Consider the following 18,105-nt stretch of genomic DNA (forward strand, 5'->3'; position numbering starts at 1 on the left):
GCTGCAAACAGGAAACCACAGTAGGGTGCTGGCTGAGGCAGGGGTGCTGCAGGCCAGCTGGGTGCCCAAGGCCCCAGGGAGCTTGCAAAGCCACAGGAAGTGTTTGATGTTCAGCTACTCTCCCTGCTCAGGCCCAGAGGAGCCGAGGAGCTGATGGCCCTCGGCCCCCTCCCTCTGGAGGCACACAGTCCGAGAGCGAACTGAAGCTGAAAGGCTCCCTCCAGGGCCCAGTTCCTGGGATGGAGGTTAGCTTAGACAGTGAGTGTCCCTGTAGCAAACACCAAGAGAGGAGTAGACGAGAATGCCGCCCACCTTCTCTCAAAAGGAATGAGACAATTTTCCCAATTCTCCAGGAAAAGTGAACGTTTTCCTGCACCTCACTTCCAGTCTCTGTCTGGGGCTTCCTTGGGGCCAGAATTTGCCGAAGAGCAGGTGATGACCCAGGTATGGGTCTAGACATCCAGCGGGTCTCATCCCTGAGCATGCATCAGAATCACTGGCCCCAGATGAAAACCCAGTCCGTCCAGTGGATTCCAATTCATATAGGGACCCTGCACCCAAGAGTCACTTGCACTGCTGGCTTTTACAGATGTCTGGGCCCCACCCACAGCGCTTCTGTTTGGGATGGGGAGGAGAAGGGCTAAGACAGCATTTTTAATAAGTCTCAGGTGATGCTGAAGCCCGCACTTGAAGAACAGCCCATTTCGTCCTTAACTGGGTGAGCTTCAAGAACAGCTGCAGCCGGGGGGGCATGCCATTTCTGGTTTAACGGGTGGGAGGTGCTCCCTGGCGGGCAGCCTGCAGGAGAAATTGGTGTAGGAACGGAGATCAGAGCTGTCTGATCTCAGAGAGCACCCGTCAGGCTGGGTAAATCTAGCTTTGTGAAACCGCACACAGATATTTATAAGTATGTGGGTCCTGCGTCATGAAATTTCATACTGTGGTTTGTGAGTTTTGGTTTGTTTTTAAGTGAACAGTGTTGCTCTAGACTCTAGAGCAACGGTTCTCAACCCGTGGGTCGAATGACCCTTTCACAGGGGTCACCTGATTCATCACAGTAGCAAAATGACAGTGATGAATTAGCCACGAAAATAATGTTATGGTTGGGGGTCACCACCACATGAGGAACTGTATGAAAGGGTCGCGGCATGAGGCAGGTTGAGAACCGCTGGGCTAGAGGCTGTGTGGCATTGTAGAACGGTAGCTCTCAGACTCCAGTGTGCAGGGATCCCCAGGGAATATGTTCAAAGTACAGCCGCCTGGGCCCCAGACCGCACCCTCGGGATCAGACCACTCAGAAGCCACTGCAGTCCTTTCCGTTAGGAGTCGGTCTTCAGTGTTCCGTGTGTCCTCGCAAGGACATGCTCTTAGCTGGGTGCTGGGTTCTGTCAATTGGATCAAATGGTGGAGGGCATGGTTCACCTCTGACATGCCTGACGGTTTTCTGTCCCGTCAATTGCCGAGAGTGTCGAAATCTCTCATTCTAAAGATGGGTTTATCCATTTCTCCTGTCACTCCCGCTTCATGTATTTTTAATTTCTCTAATTTGGTGCATACAAAGTAAGGGTTATTTTGTTGTCTTGATGTGTGGACCCTTTGGTTGTCGTGAACCATCCCTCTCTGACGCTGCTGTCTAGTAGGCGCTGGGCTGCTAACCCAGGGTCAGCAGTTCAAATCCCCCAGCAGGTCTGTGGGAGAAAGATGAGGCCGTCTACCCATGCACGCAAGCGTGGGAATGGTGATGAGGGCAACACTGTGTTGTGCAGAGGGTCGCCGCGCATCGGACCCGAACCACAGCCTACTCACGTAGATGACCTCTTTGTTGGGTCACCGAGTTGGAATAGATTCAATGGCGGCAGCTTGCGGTTTATTTTTGATGATACTCTTGGCCTTGAATTATGCTCCCTTATTAGCTTTCCTGTGGTACAGTGGTTTAGCACTGACCGGGCTGCTAATGGAAAGGTCAGCAGTTCAAACCCACCCGGTGCTCAGGGGAAGCACACAGTGGCTCTGCTCTCTTAGGGAGCAGTCTGCTCCGCACCACGGGGACCCAGACGGCGACAGGTTGGGTTTTGATGAAGGCTTTTGCTGGACCTCTCTCCTCATCTGTTCACTTTTAACCTGTTTTTAACAGTGTGTTCACTATGGGCAGCAGAGAGTTGCTTTTTATTAAGTTTGATCAGCTCTCTCAAATTCAGTCTTTCAAATCTGTGGTGCCCGCGGTGTGGGAAAGGCATGCCTGCCTTCTGTGGGGATTCCTGGAGGGCTTGGGGAGGGTGGATGACAGAGGCCTGGTCACTTCTTCAGGTTCCTCACCTGTATCATGGAGGGGGAGGGGGGCTGTGAAAACGAAGTGAGACTGCCCATTTAAGGCATTTATGGTAAGCACTGAATGAAAGAAAAGAGACAATGGCCGTAACATTATAACAATGTTGCCAATAATATGATTATGTATTAGGCATAATATTAGTAATAAAATCCATTTTCCCATGAACTTTTTGAAGTCCAGTCAAAATGTGAATACTATTACTGGTGTTACTATTATTTCACTCAACATCTGCTTCCCATTTGACTTTGAGCAAGTGCTAACTTGAAGTTTTGTTTTTTGTGTGTGTCAAGTTTTTAAAAATCTGTTTTCCTTTTTAATTTTTCAGCGATGTTCTTTGTTCTTCTACCCAGGTCTTCTCCTGACTTTAAAATTTTTGAAAGTTAAAAATTTTGTTGAAACCTATCAAACTGTATACTTAAAATGTGAGTTGAATGTATGTAAATTATATCTCAAGGAAATTGATTTTTAAAAACAACAAAAAACCCAGAAGCCATCATCAGGATTTTTGCATGCACAATATATGTACAGTTTAATAATAAAACCAGTATCCACATTCCTGCTCACCAGCTTACATGAAACAGTGCCGGGACATTCCCCGAGAACCAACCCTTCCCGTTGCACTGTGTTGAGCTTTCTGTTGCTCTTCGTGGGTCTGCCTTATGCAATTCAGTGCAGTCTTGGCCCTCTGTGAACTTTATTTAAATAGAATCCTGTTGAATGTGTGACTTGCCGTTTCTGCTCATTATTTTTAAGACTTATGTGTGTTTGTGTATGGTGGTTATTTTTACTGTGGTAGAGAATTACATTTTATAATCCATTGTTTATCCTATTTAGGGCATACAGGCTACTTGCAGACCTGGGCTTTTAAAACAATGCTTCTGAGTACTCTTGTTTCTAGTTCTCTGTTAAGGAACTGCTTAAAGTATGTTCATGTTCAATTGACTCATTAATGAATGCCACACTGGTCAAATCTTTTCCAAAGCGGGTTGTACTAGTTTACCCTTTGCTGGCAGGTTAAGAGTCCCTGCTTCTCGAGGTCCTGGCCAAGGACTTGGACACACATTCACGTCCACGTCTGACATTCTGCCACCCAAGTCCTATTACCAGCCAGCCCAGATTTGCTGCACTATGCCAGGCCTTGGACTTCCCCTTGATGTGAGCGTGTTATTTATACCCAAGAGCACACGTCTTAGTCCTTCCTCTGACCACTTTCTGTGGCCATAGCTCATCTTTTTCTTTTCCCAACCTGGGTGGAGCTGGGTCCCCCAGCCTGGCCTCACTGTTACCCCGGAACTATTTCCTTCTCAGGCTGTTATTCTCTGTCAATCCGACTCAGCCGCCCCACGTCGTGGGACCGGATCAAACACTACAGGATCCGGCGCCTTGACAACGGCTGGCTGTACATCTCCCCAAGCCTCACCTTCCCCTCACTCCAGGCGCTGGTGGATCATTACTCTGGTACGGCTCCTCCCATGGGGTGGAAGGGCAGATACTTTACCTGCTAGAAAATAAAAATGCAGGCTGAGAGCTCTGTGTTCAACCCATGCACTGGCAGAACCTCCCAGAGCTGCTGAGCCCCCCTCTTCCCATACCCCACCACCCTCGCTCTCCACTTGGGTGTGCCCAGATCTCTGCTTCTGACTCAAAAGCCCCCAGCAGGCACCCTTCTCGCCAGAGGAACAGCACAGAGCTGCTGCTGCTGCTCCTGGAGGATTCTTTTCTGAGACATCTGAGCATTTTCAAGTGCCAGTCAAGGAGCATGCAGTCTCCAGGGCACGGTGTCAGGGGTGGAGAGGAAAGGCCCACTCGAGTTCACTGGAGATCGTCCATGCAGGAGTAGCTACCACTATTAGTTGAGATTGAACACCCAGTAGCTTCCTTCTTCCCCAAGCACTTTCTATCCAGAAACCAGAGTTTGGGAAGCCCATGCTCGCCCAAAGCCACACAGTGAACTAGGCCTCCCAGAGCCTAACACAGTTATGACCTTTAACCACATCTCAGCTCCATGAGACCAACAGCTTGGGGCTCAAGTCTCGTTACCAATTTTTGTGACCATGTCCCCAAAGCTGTCAAGGTGAGAGTGGGTGTTGGGAAGCTATACAGGGCTGGCACCTGCAGTGTCAAAACCGACATGTCTTCCTCAGAGCTGGCGGATGACATCTGTTGCCCCCTGAATGAGCCATGTGCCCTGTGGAAGGCTGGCTCAGTTCCTGGCAAGGCCATACCCCCACCTGTGACTGTGCAGATGACGCCATTCAACTGGAAAGAGCTGGATAGGTAAAGTGGGCGGGAGGGGACAGGGGCTTGGAACAAGAAGTGGGAACAAAGGAGAGTTAAAAAGAGCTTCCTTTGAAAACCCAGAATGGGCCGGTCTGGTCCCCTTCAGGGACACCTAGGAGCCAGTGAGCATTGGCGAAACTCCTGACACCCAGACCAGGCTCAGCAGGTCTGTAGGACATGCCTTCAGAAGAGGAGAAAGCTGGTGTGGACACCAGGCAGGTCTAGGCACTAAGGGAACCAGATGGGAGGTGGGGCAGGCCAGGGTACCACAGTAGGAGGCCAAGTCATGCTGGGGGGTTGATGTTTCAGCAGCAGCGGTAGGTTTTGAAGCCCATGCATTTTTTGTGGCGAGTACAGAGAGGCAGCGGTTTGATACAATACTCTCCCCTTCCCTCCACAGTTCCTTCCTGTTCCAGGCCTCTGCTCCAGAGGAGGCATCCCTCCTCAGTGAGGGGCTCCGGGAGGCCCTCAGCTCCTACATCAGCATGACTGAGGGCCTTTCCTTGGAGGATGGCAAAGCTCAGAGCAGAAGTCGCAAGGGAAAGGCTACAGAACCTAGCACTCCACTGGACTCAACCTGATGGGCACTCAGAGGCAAGGCTGTGGACCACTGGGAGGGCTGGGCAAGGAGCTGGAGCTCTATCTAGGGGCTCTGGGTTCTCTACTTCTTCCTTTGACATGTTACCTCCTCCCAGTGGCCTGACCCCACCTGCAACCTCTAGTCCAGTTCAGAAAGTGAATGCAGGGCCAGGACTGAGCACAGCACCCGTGGGACCTGGCCCAGTCACTTCCTCAGTCAGGCTACATTTGGACACAGGGTAGAGATGGCTAAGAGAGCTTGGTCAGGTTCAACTGAGAAGCCACAAAGTAATAAATCGCCAGTGGGGACTGTCTGGAAAAGGGCTTGATGGGGCTTGTGAGACCCTCCATGCCCACCTAACCCCACCCCTAACCACACCTTCAGACCAAGCTCACTGTCAGGCCAACCCTCCTCTAAGTGCTGAGAGGATGCCTGTGTGCAGAGATCTTGCTAAAGGTTATGGGATATTTGAGAATGGTACGTTCCCCTGCCCCCACCAAGGCCAAGGCTGCAGCTAAACGAAGTGGAGTCCTTGCCCTGGTCCCCATAAAGGAAGGAGCCGTGGCCGAAGTTGCTACGGGAGCAGGAGGAGAAAGGAAGGGAGGGGAGGTGGGCATCACCTCCAGTGTTCCTACTAGGCTCCGAGGTTTAGCTTGGGGGACGGGGGAGGCATTTAACAGGTTTTCAAAGATTTGATTTATTCAAGTGTGTGAAAACATTCTACAAAGGGAACTGTTAAGATGCTGTTTGTACTTGCTGTGGACCACATAGACACTGGCTGCCATGCTGTTTTCAGAAGACTTGAAATGCCACTAATCATATACGAACTGTACACCCGATGGAGCACTAGGAAGACAATTTAATGTGTCATCCAGATCCAGAGACGCATTAAAATAAACCACCAGCTCCAATCTGAAAGTGGGTGTTTAGTGATGGGTATCCACGAAGCAGTGGCTGGCAATTCAGGGATGCTTCCCCAACAGGCAGGTGGTTCTATTAAAAGTTTCTGGTCATGACCCTTGCGGAAGACGGCAACGCCCAACACTGATTCTTGGTCCAGAGAACCTGGGGCTTCTAGGCTTCGCAGGCTGCAGTGCCTCTATAACCATGTCTCTGTGCTGGACTGGACAGGGAGCAGACGGGGGCTGCAGACCATCAGTCATAGTGGATGGCAGTGTAAAAGATGATCCAAATGACCTAGAAGAGAAGATGAGCAAAGTTCACAGGTCACATGCATCTATGGTGGCTGCCTCAGGCCTGATTCCACAAAAACAGTAAAAAAATGTACACACAGTGAGCTAACCAGTATACAATTTGCTTAGAGGTCTAAATTATTTCACGGAAAACTGAAATAGCTTCTCCCATCCCCATCAGTCTGAGGTGGTTCAGGTAATGCAGACTGTATTGCTAACAGCTGTTAGGATTACCAGCACACGTGGAAGCAAAAAACATCAGACTCATTTCCAAATCAATAAAGTAGCCGTTCTCGACCCTGGTTGTCCATTGGAATCTCCTGAGGAGTCACAGGGGGGACCTTGGGATAGTCTACGTAAGGAAGTCTGTGCACGCTTTTTAAAAAACACGAGTCTCCCGAAGAATCAACGTGTTTACATGCCCAAGCCCAACGTTCCAGAGATTGACTGCCCCGCACTCTCTCCAGGGTAGGGTGGCAGGGTGGCCTAGGGACAGTCTATATAGAGACGCCTATATACTTTTTTAAATAAAAATAACTATTGGTAAAATCACACCATTGTTTCCTCCTTTAAGTGTATAATGCAGTGGTTTTAGAGTACTGTACAGGCATCACTAATTCCATCGTATTTCATCACCTTGTCTCCATTCAGTCACTCTGCATTCTTCCTAGGTACTAGCAACCACGTATCGGTCTCTCTGGACCTGTCGATTCTGGACATGTTTTAATGAACCCAGAGTACAGGGGTCTGGTTTCTTCTAGTATGGTTTAGACAAAGCCTAGGTTCCCAAACATATTTGCCCCACTGCTCCCTTTTCAAAGTGAAAATTACTCAGCATCTACCTAGCAATTAAAACCTTTGGTACTATAGCCAGGGTAGAGTGGAGGTATCTGTTTCTGTAGTGCCCCCCCCAGGAGCAGTATCAACTACTTTGGGAAATTAAGTTTCTGAGGTTCATGTTGCAACATGAACCAGCATTTCATTTTTCTCCCCAGTGGCAGAATAACATCCCGTTGTATGGCTCTGCCATACTTTATCCATTCATCCATCACCTGAGAGACATTTGGGTTGCTTCTGCTTTGTGGCTATTGTGACTAACGCTGCTATGAACATACTTGAACACGTCAACGTCTTGTTACAAAATTATAAAAAACCTTTGTTATACTAAACACGAGCATCAAAATATGAAGCTGTTTCTCCACATATGCCTGTAAGCTTCTGAAGGCAGCGTTTCCATCTCTCTGTCCCTTCTCCAAAGAGTTCTGTCTCGACGTACACACATCCCAGACATCTGTGTTCTTTAAAAATGTTTTACTTTTAGAAACTACAGAGTCTGAAGGGGCAGTATCAGGGCTGGAGTGGGAGTAGTGGGGGGGGATAGTTTCCCAGTGCAAGTCTTATAGGACAGGCCTTGCTTTAACTTTTCCTCACCAATTCAGTTTTCCATTTTCTTTAGACTCCTAACAAGCCCCTGTAATCATCCTGTGTTCGTCAAGAAAAGCTATCTAATCGCCCTTTGGAATCTGAAACTCAACAGCTGCCATCATGATCTGAGCTGACCTCTCTGCCTTGAAAGTAAATGGCCCAGCAGATGCCCTGAGCCACTGTTTGATTTGATCTCGCTGTTTTCCTGAGAGACCCTGCCTGCGGCGTCCACTGACTGCAGAGGAAGGCTTAACCGTGTTCGTCTGCCATAGACCTGGGCATGTTTGTGACCGTACTGGCAACACGTTCTGACTTCACCTCGCAGTTGTCAGTGCTTCACAGCTGCTGCTAGCACACAGGCGGCATGGGCAATCGAACGTGAAAGCTAGCAATGGGCCAAGGACATCACGTGGAAGCTGGAACTCATATCACTTTTTTTTTTCCTTTTTAAATAACAGGAGACCATGCCTCAGAAGCCCTTTGAACAAACAGTCCTCCAATCACAGGGCTAACTCAGTGAACGGCACTTCGTGACCAGAATAGTGCCTGCTGCAAAGCAATCAACCACACATACCATGAACAAGGCAAAAGATGTCATAAAGCCTTCTTTCGTGAGCTCCCATGTGCCACCGTATTCTTCCTCATCGATCTGCAGGTAGTTGCTGAAGTAGAGGTACAGGACTCCTGCATTGATCAGGCAGAATCTGGAGTGAGGGAGGGCAAGCGCCAAAAACACACTGTAAACTTAGAACACTCTGCACTCCCACCCCGTCCCAAAGGTAACTGTTCTGTATGTGTCTCCCTTCCCTGGCAGGGCACGGCCTAGAAAGAAAGCAGCTTGGGGCTCAGACAGATCTGCACTCAAACCTGAACTTTACTTTGTGGTCATGAGACCATGGGCAAGTCTCTTACAATGGGTCTTGGTTTCCTCATCTATAAAATGAGGTGCTTGAATATGACTACGGGGCAAGTGAAACAATGCATGAAAATGCCTAGGCTCTCAATGGAGGTGACCATCTGGTTGAGTGAGCCACTTAAAGAAAGGAGTAGCCATTCTTTTTATTGCCCAACAAGGTATTAAAAAAAACAAACCCAGCATACAGAACCCCTCTAGGCCCCTATGAAGTAAGACGGAGCGGCTGCTGAGTAACCTATTCCACACTGGATCAGCACAGTGGCTCCAGCTAGGGCGGGTGGAGGTGGCCAACGGGCAAACACACCAAGCCGCAGTTCCCTAGCCTAGCTGAATAAGCAAGAGTGCACTAAATGCTCCCCTGCAGAACCCCCACCCCTATTGGGAGGGAAGCCTCTGACTATCTGCCTTCCTGTGCTTAATGTGGAGGGCAACTCACCCACCGCATGGCCTCAGCTGACTGATTTATGGGCAGGCCCAGGAAGGTGTTTAATCCATAGAAAGTCAGCATGCACTCCGCTGTGCTCCACTCTTGGCATGGTCCAAATGTAAAATTCCCATAAAACAATCAAGCTCTTCCTTGTGACCATTTCAATTATTGCATCTAATTTAATGGGGGCCAGGGGACCTCAGGCCATGTCCTTGTAGAGCAGGGCAGTACCCTGAGGCTAAGGAGTATAAATCAGTTCTCAGGGGGAGTGGGGAAAACCTGAGCAGGGTGGGTATGGAGGCGGGGAGTCCAGCTTGGGAGTCCTGAGAGTGCAGTACAGTCTTTCTCATGGGTAGTAGGAACAGAGGCCAGAAAACATATTTAACTTGTACTTGGTTTCAGGACATGAGAGCAATAAAGGTTGTGGGCAGTGACTGGGCAAGTGGCTAAACAGGGGAGGTAATGGTCAAGTCTCAGAGCCTGGGAGTGTACCTGGCTCCAGTAACAAAGCCGAGAGTTAGGAAGAACAGAGTTTTGGGGGGAAGGATATTCCACAAAACAGAGCCCTTGGCTTGGTCATGCCCTGGGTACACCCTTATCTTCTACCAGAAACTTGGGACCAGCTAAATCTGGCAATTTCCTTTTGGATAGTGGTTCTAAATAGACATTACTAGTGGAATTGAAAAATGTCATTCTGGGGCCCACAGGTAGTTAGGGCCATGGGGGATGCAGGAGTCTCCACTTGTAAGAGTGCTTGCTTAGTGAGGTCAGACAAGGGAGCAGAGATGATCAGAGAGAGAAAGCTGAATGTAGGACAAACGGCTAAGTCTGGACCAAGCCCTCACAAAACCAAAGAGAACCAGTTTGGGGCCATGACCCTAAAACTATGGGTTTGGATGGATTACTAAAAGCCAGCCTGCAAGGCTCTACTAAGCACAAGGCCTGGGAACACTGGGGCTGCTACATCACTAGCTCTGGTGCTCAGTCATCATCACGTGGCCCCCACCTTTTTGTGGTTCCACCAGCTAAACACGAGCTATGGTGCACTTTTTCCCTAACCACAAACGCTCTTGCTCAGGATCACCATGTCATCAAGTCTTGACTTAAAAAAGAGAAACGGGGGTAGCAATAATCCAACCCAAGAACAACCCAGCCACCTACTTCCCATCAAGTGTAGTGCTCAGGACTTGGGAGAAAAGGGCTGACATCAGGCCCGTCTTTCGGGTTACACAACTAAGGAGAATATGAGCTGACATCAACAAAGACATCTGAATCCAATGCTGGGTGGTCAGGGGCTAGGTGGACCATAGGGCTCAAACTGGGTTTTAAGGACAGATGTGATGTTAGTTTGTCAGCTTGTGTAGTCTATGGTCCAGTTGTTTGTGCTGGCACTGCTGTGAAGGTACAATGTACTGATTATAAATAAAGGAGGCCCCCAACTCTCTGACATAGATGTGGCTCAGAGAATTCTGCTCAAAAAAACAATGGTTCGCCTGCCAGAGGACATTCCAGCCCCCCATCTGGCCTACCAATTTTGGACTCAAGACTGCTCCCAAAATTACGTGAGTCAATTCCTTAAAATAAATCTCTTTTGACAAAATAATAATTTATAAATTATCAAGTGTTCATGAGGGAGGGGGCAGAGGGAGGGGAAAAATGAGGAGCTGATACCAAGGGCTCAAGTAGAAAGCAAGTGTTTTGAAAATGATGATGGCAACAAATGCACAAATATGCTTGACACAATGGATGGATGTATGGATTGTGATGAGTTGTATGAGCCCCCAACAAAACAATTTTAAATAAATAAACCTCTTTTGCTAGAGATATTATTGGTAGTTGTTGTCAGATCACTTTGGACTTGCGTGTGCACAGAACTGCTCCTTCCAGAAGCAGACTGCCAAGCCTATCTCCTGAGGTGGTGCTGGGTGGGACAAACCACCAACCTTGTGCTAGCAGTCCAGAGCTTAACCGTTTGTGCCAGGCCAGGACTCCTCGGGCTCACACAAGCCTTCTTTGTCTGTTTCCTCCCACTGGTTCTGTTTCTCTAGAAACCCTAAGACTAGGATGGACAGAATTTCTAGATTGTAAAAGAGGGAGGGAATCACACAGCAAAGGAGTACAGGCAGAAATGAATGTGCTGGATTGGAGCTGGGGAAAGAACAATGATTCTCAAATGGAGTTTTGAAAATTTGATCCTAAAAAACTTCAATCAGAATCTTAATAAACAATGAATCCCCAAGAAATGTTCTGTTTCGAGGCAGGAAAGCTACATGCCAACAGTCACATATGACTCTGTTTTCAAGGGGCAAAGGGAATTCATTTCAGTTTAAAGGGACGTGTGCAGAAAAACCAATGCTACTGGGGCCCTCTAAGCAATGGGAGAGGTGCCAGCCAAAGGAAGCAGGGAACTTGCTCAGAAAGACCCGCTTTGGCAGAACAGTGGGAGACAGAACTCTAGCAAATAGGCAGCCAAGAGAAAGAGGCGCTATGGCTGGCCTACTCCACACTGCATCACTCTTGACACAGGTAACTGTCTACTGAGGCAGTGAACCATTTTGTATGAAATGCTACATTTGGTTATTTATATGTACTTGTAGTATTTCCTTCATCCACACATCAATCTTGTGGGGAAGACATGCTCGCTGCCTCCACCTTTTAGCCTCTGTCTGAAACTGAGACTCGGAAAGGTGAGCTCACAATGATAAGGACTTCAAAGTGGCAGAACTGGAACTTAAATCTGGTGTGCATGATGAAGTACTTTGCTTCAAGTGTTTGGGAAAATTACCTCACCGGCCACAGTGGAAAGGATACCAGACTAGATTTAGATCTTGCTATTTCATTCCCAGGATTATGCAGCTAAACCCCTGAGAATTGAAGAACCCCAGATCAGGTAAGCGGGGTGGTGAGGTGGTGGTGGGGCTCTGAATCAATGTTCCCCTTCTCCTAGACAAGAGGTCTTGGGGGGAGGGGGGTGTCCTCCCTCGTCCTCGGCACTTTCCTGCTTCTACAATGCCCATCAGCAGCTTGTCTTTTCTCCTTATCACACATCAGAACCCTTTTTAGTTGGGGGGGGGGGCGTGTACATTTCTTTTGGGTTACTGTGATAGTTAGGGTTTTTGTGCAACATGGCACTTGTAAGAATATATGGGTGGAGCTTAGTCTGTTAACCAGGTCCCAGCTTGATGACCTCCTTCGGAGGTGCCACTGAGATAAATGGCTCTCTGGAGGCTGCCTCTGCCGCCCTTCTCCCTTCACCTTCCTACTGGTGAGCCTCTCCAAGACCTGCCATAACCCTGTGATTAACAGCACCCATGGATCCACACGACTTTGCACCCACCAGCCTGTGATCTTCCTGCATCATTGCATGTGGCTTTGTGAGCCTGAAAGGGGACTTATGGACTTGAGTTGGACTGGGCTGGGACGTTTTTCTGATATATCAAGCTTCCTGATATAAAGCTCTTTCTCACATCTTATATGAGTACCACTGAATCTGTCTCTGGTCAACCTGGCCTAACAGTTAACCTTTTGAAAAAACAGGCAACCCAAGGGGGGTTGAAAACTATTTTATCTCTCTCTCTAGAGTGATGATACGTGTAATCAGGCCTAACACAATCAATCAGCCTGCCTGTCCATGTCCACTTGAATTTAAGATAATCCCAACACACGCTTTTAATTCCACCTGGTCGCACAGATGCTCTACCAGTGAGCCATGACCAACGTTGATGTCCACTGTGCCCACGTACCCTAAATGCAAAGGAAAACGTGGAAGGCTCAATCTTCTGCCATTTGACTGCCTCTAAAAAAAGTAGGGGCCTATCCCAATTTGTGACAAAGACAAAGATTCTGCACGTCAGCGTAGTGCTAAGTACAAGAAGGTGATCATCAAGTGTAAAAGGTCATCTGCTTCCCAACTTGCACAGGTAGAAAGGATGGTCACACCAGAACCAGGGACCCACCACCAACCAACCAGAAGGTGAAGGTGGTGGCCTCTCGCATGAGGCCACTCTTAAGTTTGTGACACAATGGCCTGCCTTCAGGAAGGCAAGCTGTGTGTCATGCTCCTGGGTCGGATGTACCATCGAGTGCTGCACCAGACCCAGGAGTGCCATCAGGGGAGTGGGGGTGGAGGGGGGTGTATATGTTGGGGGGGTCCTCTGTTTTACTCATTCCATAAAAGTCCCCCAAAGTAGCAGCAGACCTTTTCCATGAGAGGAAAACAATGTCTCTCTTTGGAAGGAAATCATACCACGGGCATGCAAGAAACTCAGGACCAACTTACCCTGCAATTCCCAAGAAACCTCGCAATGGCAACACTCCCCAAATGACACCCAGGACCAGAGCAATGATCTGCCGGAACCAGTAGATGACATCTAAAAATTCATCCTGTAAAAAAGGCGGGTAAAGCCATTTAATGTACCAGGCTTCACGCTCTGGAATGGGAGCTACAGGAGAGCCTCACTGAACAGCTAAGGAATAAACAAGCTTTCTGACAAACACATTGTCCAGGGAACTTGCCCCCGAAGCAAGGGTGTATGTGGCACTTTTCAAATGGGATCACAGTAGTCTTGAGTTAGAAGGGGGAGGAGAATGGATTCGTTTGTTCCTTAAGCTCCTGCAATGCATCGTCTCTTATTTATATGAGGCTGTGGTAGGAAACAATGCATTTAGTCAACTCAAGCAATGGCTTCCAGGGGCTGTGCTCTGAATCCAAATTTTAAAAAAATCATTTTTTTAAAAGATGGTGAATAAGTGAAATTGCTTAGGTGCCTATAGTAGCAATTATAGTATAATCAGTGATAACTCTCACCTGACTTGGAGAGACCTAGACAATGTCCCCAAGCCACTCAGCACCATGTTCCTGGTCACTGAATTTTGTGTCAGTCACCACAGAAAGGATAAGAAACAAAACTGCTGGAGGCAGGTACAACCTCTCTAAATGTCATAGGGCACAGAAGATTCTGGTGTTGCACTTGCCCTGGATTTCAGAAGCCAGTCCTTATACAACGAAATGACACAGCATATCAGAAAGAGCAGATTTAGCAAGAGCTGGTGAGGGTGGGGTGGGGCTGGGCTGGGTGGGGTTGGGGGCAGGGCAAGGGCACCTTCAGGCGCAGGTTCCCATGCCCCTTCCTGGCACGCCAGGAAGGCATATGGACTTCAGCAGGTTAGAAAAGCAAACCTTGCTATCAGCCCCTTTCTGATGGTCCCTTGCCGATCAGAGTTGGGGAGCCCCCGCACCAGAAACCCCGACCTCTCACATACACACACTGGAGTTCCCCAACGTGGTCTCAGTGCCCCCTCTCAAAATCAGGGAATTGGATCTTTTTCATGCAACAACAGGGCTACGGAACCTCACCACTAGTGACCTTCATTAGGTGCGTGTTTTAACCACCACTCTACCTGGCGGAAGAGCCGCGAGAGTCGGCGCAGGAGATCACCTGCCACGCATAAAGCACTCGGGTTTGTCATCTACCGTCGGTGCTAACGACTGAGGGAAGTAAGGAGACAGGGTGCTGCCTTGGAGAGGCTAAGTACGCTGCTCAGAATCGGACTGGGATTAAAGGCGGCGGCAGGGCAATTCCGCTCCCTCACTCTGCGTTCAGACAGGCGCCCTGCCACGGGTGACAACTCCTCTGTCCCCTTCTTGCCGCCCCCGCGAGACTCAGGCGACCTCACCCCTAAAACGTCGCTCTGCAATGAGCCCCCAGCCCTGTCAGCCACCTGCTCGGTCCCCCAACACTCGGCCGCCCCGGGGAGGGGCCGGGGGCAGGCCTGGGCCCGTCCATGCATCCCCCGGTCCACGCCGACTCCTCGAGCCTGCGCCCTCGCCAGGCCCACCGCACCTTGTCCTCCCAGGCCGCGTCGCTCCGCAGCACTTTGCTCCACACGGACACTTTGAGGGCCCCGTTGGCCAACTGCGGCTGAGGCGGCTCCTCCTTCCGCCGCCCGCCGCTCATCCTCCCACCGCGCCGCCCGTGTCGGGCCTGGGGCGCGCGGGCCGAGCCACAGAGAGTCGGGGTCCGGAATCGCAGGTGGCGGCGAGAGGGGCGGCGGCGGAGGCGACGGGCTCAGCGGCCGGGCCGGCGGCGCTCTGCAGCGGCTCCCACTTCTCCAAGTCTCCCGGCTCGGCTCGCTCGGCCGAGACCAGGCGGTGAGGGGAGGGGCCCCGCACTATACGTCATCCCGCCCAGGTGCCCACGCAGCCAATCGACGTCCGCGCCGCCGTCCTACTGCGAGCACCGCGGTCGCCTAGGCGCAAGCGCTCTACGCACGTCGGAGGTGACGACGAGCTTCCGCCAGTCGCGCGGTACGGCGAGTGGGAAGAGCCGTTCTTCATGAGGACCTCGAGACCACCGCGAGGGGGCGCTGTGGAGACGAGGAACGGCACGTGAGGTGAAGTCTGTCGCGGGCGCTGCAGCGTCCTTTCTGTTCGCCTCGGCTTTTCCCCTTCAACACTGGGGCTCACGGTGGGGCGATTCGGCCACTTGCTAATGTGTTGCGTGCAGTTTCCCGGGAGCCCCAAGCTGCCCCTCGGGATTTAGCGCTTGCTCGTTTTCTCCCCTTTAACCTGCGCGTCCCAGGACCTGGTTCAGGACGTGACTCTTCTCTGGAATCGTTGACTAGCGTCTCATCTTGCCTAGCACCCTCTTTGGAATTGGGAACCCTACACCCAGAGAGGGGAAGTCATTTTCTAAGGCGATAGAGCACGTTGGGCGCGCGGAGAACGCCTAGAGGGGAAGGGGAAGGGGGAAAGGACTCGGGTGAGGAGCGCGCCCTGTGCCTTGGTCCGCGCTGGCCGGCGGCTCCGAAGGCGGCTCCCAGGCCCGCAGGAATGTCAGACCTCCGGAGTACGGAGAGCTAGGAATGGGGCCCGACCATCTACTGTGTTTGAACAACCCCCCCCACCCCCCCGCTGGTGCCTAAATCCGTGTCACGTAATACATACACCCCGTGACCTTGGGGGGGGGTGTTGTTTGTTTTACGTTTTGTGGTGAATTGGGTGAAGGTTTACAGAGCAGATTAGTTTTGCGTCCTGCAAATCAGTTCATGCATATTTCGTTTCGTGTCACTGATTGCAGTCCCCACGGAGTATCGTCGCATATCTCACCTCCTCCTGGTGTTTACTGTCTCCATTCGGCCCTCTTCCCTAACGTATCTGAACTTTGTTCTTGGGTGAAGACTGCCCTTTTGATCTCAAAGGGTTAATTAAAGCCTAGTGTAATTGTTCACCTGGTGGACCCGTGTTCTCTTGAGCTTTACACAACTCCTGTGCAGTGGACTTGTAGAGGCAAAGTACCCCGCCCCCCGACTCTGAACCCTAAGCAGTCAGTCTTGGAAACCCCAGGGGGTCGCCGTGAGTCAGCATTGACTAGATGGCAGTGAGAACATACCTGTAAAGTTCTCCACCTTTGAGGAGCACCTGAGTCTCCCAGGGAATATAGCACTGAGGAAACAAGTAACTATCCTCTAGTTCTTTAATAAGATTTCCTCCCTCTACTATTATGATCTTTGTGTTACCTCATTAATCTTGTTAGACTTGCATATGTTCATTTGTATAATTAAGTTCTTGTTTGATGTATGAAAGCCGATAGATAACCCTTCAGAAACAGTAATGTGAATGATTTCCTGAGGGTATGGGAAGAGAGGGGGTGAGGGGGAGCTGATAGCAATAATGACTGGATAACCCCACTCCAGGGAAATGAACAACAGAATTATAGGTGAATGGATACATTGAATGGTATAAGATACACCAAAAAAAAAAAAGGATAGTAGTAATGTATAATATAAGGGTTCCTGGCTGGTAGGGTGGGGGAGGTAGGGGATAAAGGGGAGGTGATATCAAAGAGTTCAAGGAAAAAAATGTTTTGAAACTGATGGTGGCAAGCAATTATACAATTATGCTTGATCAAATTGATTTGTGGATTGTTATAATATCTGTAAGAGCTCCCAATAAAATGATTTTTTTTTAAATCTCCCAGGGAGCTTTTCAGAATTCCATAGTTGGTCTTCAATTTTAACTGCACCCCAAGATCCTGCTTCGTGAGCAGGGCTGGAGATACGCTATTTTCTGGAAGGGCCACTTATGTGAGATGGATGCACACCTTTAGACCTAACTTTCATGTGGCTCTTGTCCTTTTCAGCCCTGCCTCTTTTCTGAGCCAGTTTTCCCAAATACAAAACTATGGTGATGTCTAAACAACTCACTCGTTTGAAGTGCTCTATCCAGAGGTCCAAGATCTCTTTCACAGACCCAGCAGAGTAGCCTGGACCACTATTGGTGGCATAGTGGTCACACATAACTGACCACTATCAGTGGCATAGTGGTCACGTGTTCGGCTGCCACTGGCCAAGTCTGCAGTTGGAAAGCACAGACATTTCTCCGGAGAAAGAAGGCGCCTTCTATTCCTGTTAAGAGTTACAGTCTCCAATAAATAAATAAGTAAAGTAAGTAAGTTACAGTCTCACAAACCCACAGGAGTTCTACCCTGTCCTGTCACCACGAGACAGAATTACCTCAATGGCAGTGAGGTTCAGGGTGTGACCCTAGGGTTTCCAAGACGAAATCTTTACAGGAGCAGAAAGCCTCATGATTCTCCTCAGGTGCGGCTTGAGGGTGAGGACTTCCTATTAGCAGCAGCCTAATGTGTAACCACTACACCACCATTGTCAAAAACAGAAAAAGTAGTTTACATCAGGGCTTTGAGCTGGTTCTTCCTGGTTCAGTCATGGTCTACGAAGCAAAACTGGGATTGTACAGATCTAGATTTGCAAAATGCGGGTTCCTGGAATAGTAACTGAATGGAAATAATTATAGTAAATGTCCTACTAGAAATCTCCCTCTTAGAAATCAAGCCCAGCATGTTTGTTGCATAGCAACCAAATCTCTTGCCTGGCCCTGGTTTTCACTCTGCTGTGCTTGGAGGTGAAGAAGTGGCAGTAAAAAGAAGTGGGAGA

General features: G+C 49.6%; 2 protein-coding genes across 3 annotated transcripts in view; one reads left to right on the plus strand and one right to left on the minus strand.

Annotated features, from left to right (window-relative positions):
• SLA2 (Src like adaptor 2) overlaps positions 1-6,039 on the plus strand; it is a 13,141-nt gene extending 7,102 nt beyond the window's left edge. Inside the window, exons 5-7 of one of the 2 annotated variants that reach the window (XM_045295165.1) lie at positions 3,638-3,787; positions 4,474-4,606; positions 5,010-6,039. In XM_045295165.1, coding sequence (XP_045151100.1) covers positions 3,638-3,787; positions 4,474-4,606; positions 5,010-5,190 — 464 coding nt within the window. In that variant the 3' untranslated portion in view covers positions 5,191-6,039. Of the gene's footprint in view, positions 1-3,637; positions 3,788-4,473; positions 4,607-5,009 lie in introns of those variants that run through there. The other variant, XM_004697968.2, reaches the window with a different exon arrangement.
• On the minus strand, positions 5,867-15,275 carry LOC101638219 (respirasome Complex Assembly Factor 1). The gene is made up of 4 exons (XM_004697972.3): positions 14,994-15,275; positions 13,430-13,533; positions 8,382-8,511; positions 5,867-6,386 (listed from the first exon to the last, which is right to left on the minus strand). Exons 1-4 carry the CDS (start codon positions 15,105-15,107, stop codon positions 6,345-6,347), a joined length of 390 nt encoding a protein of 129 aa, XP_004698029.1. The 5' UTR covers positions 15,108-15,275; the 3' UTR covers positions 5,867-6,344.
• Between the last annotated feature and the right edge of the window lie 2,830 nt (positions 15,276-18,105).

This window comes from Echinops telfairi, unplaced genomic scaffold (assembly GCF_000313985.2).
Source record: "Echinops telfairi isolate 266 unplaced genomic scaffold, ASM31398v2 ScPeMD7_5592;HRSCAF=6446, whole genome shotgun sequence".
NCBI classification, from domain to species: domain Eukaryota; kingdom Metazoa; phylum Chordata; class Mammalia; order Afrosoricida; family Tenrecidae; genus Echinops; species Echinops telfairi.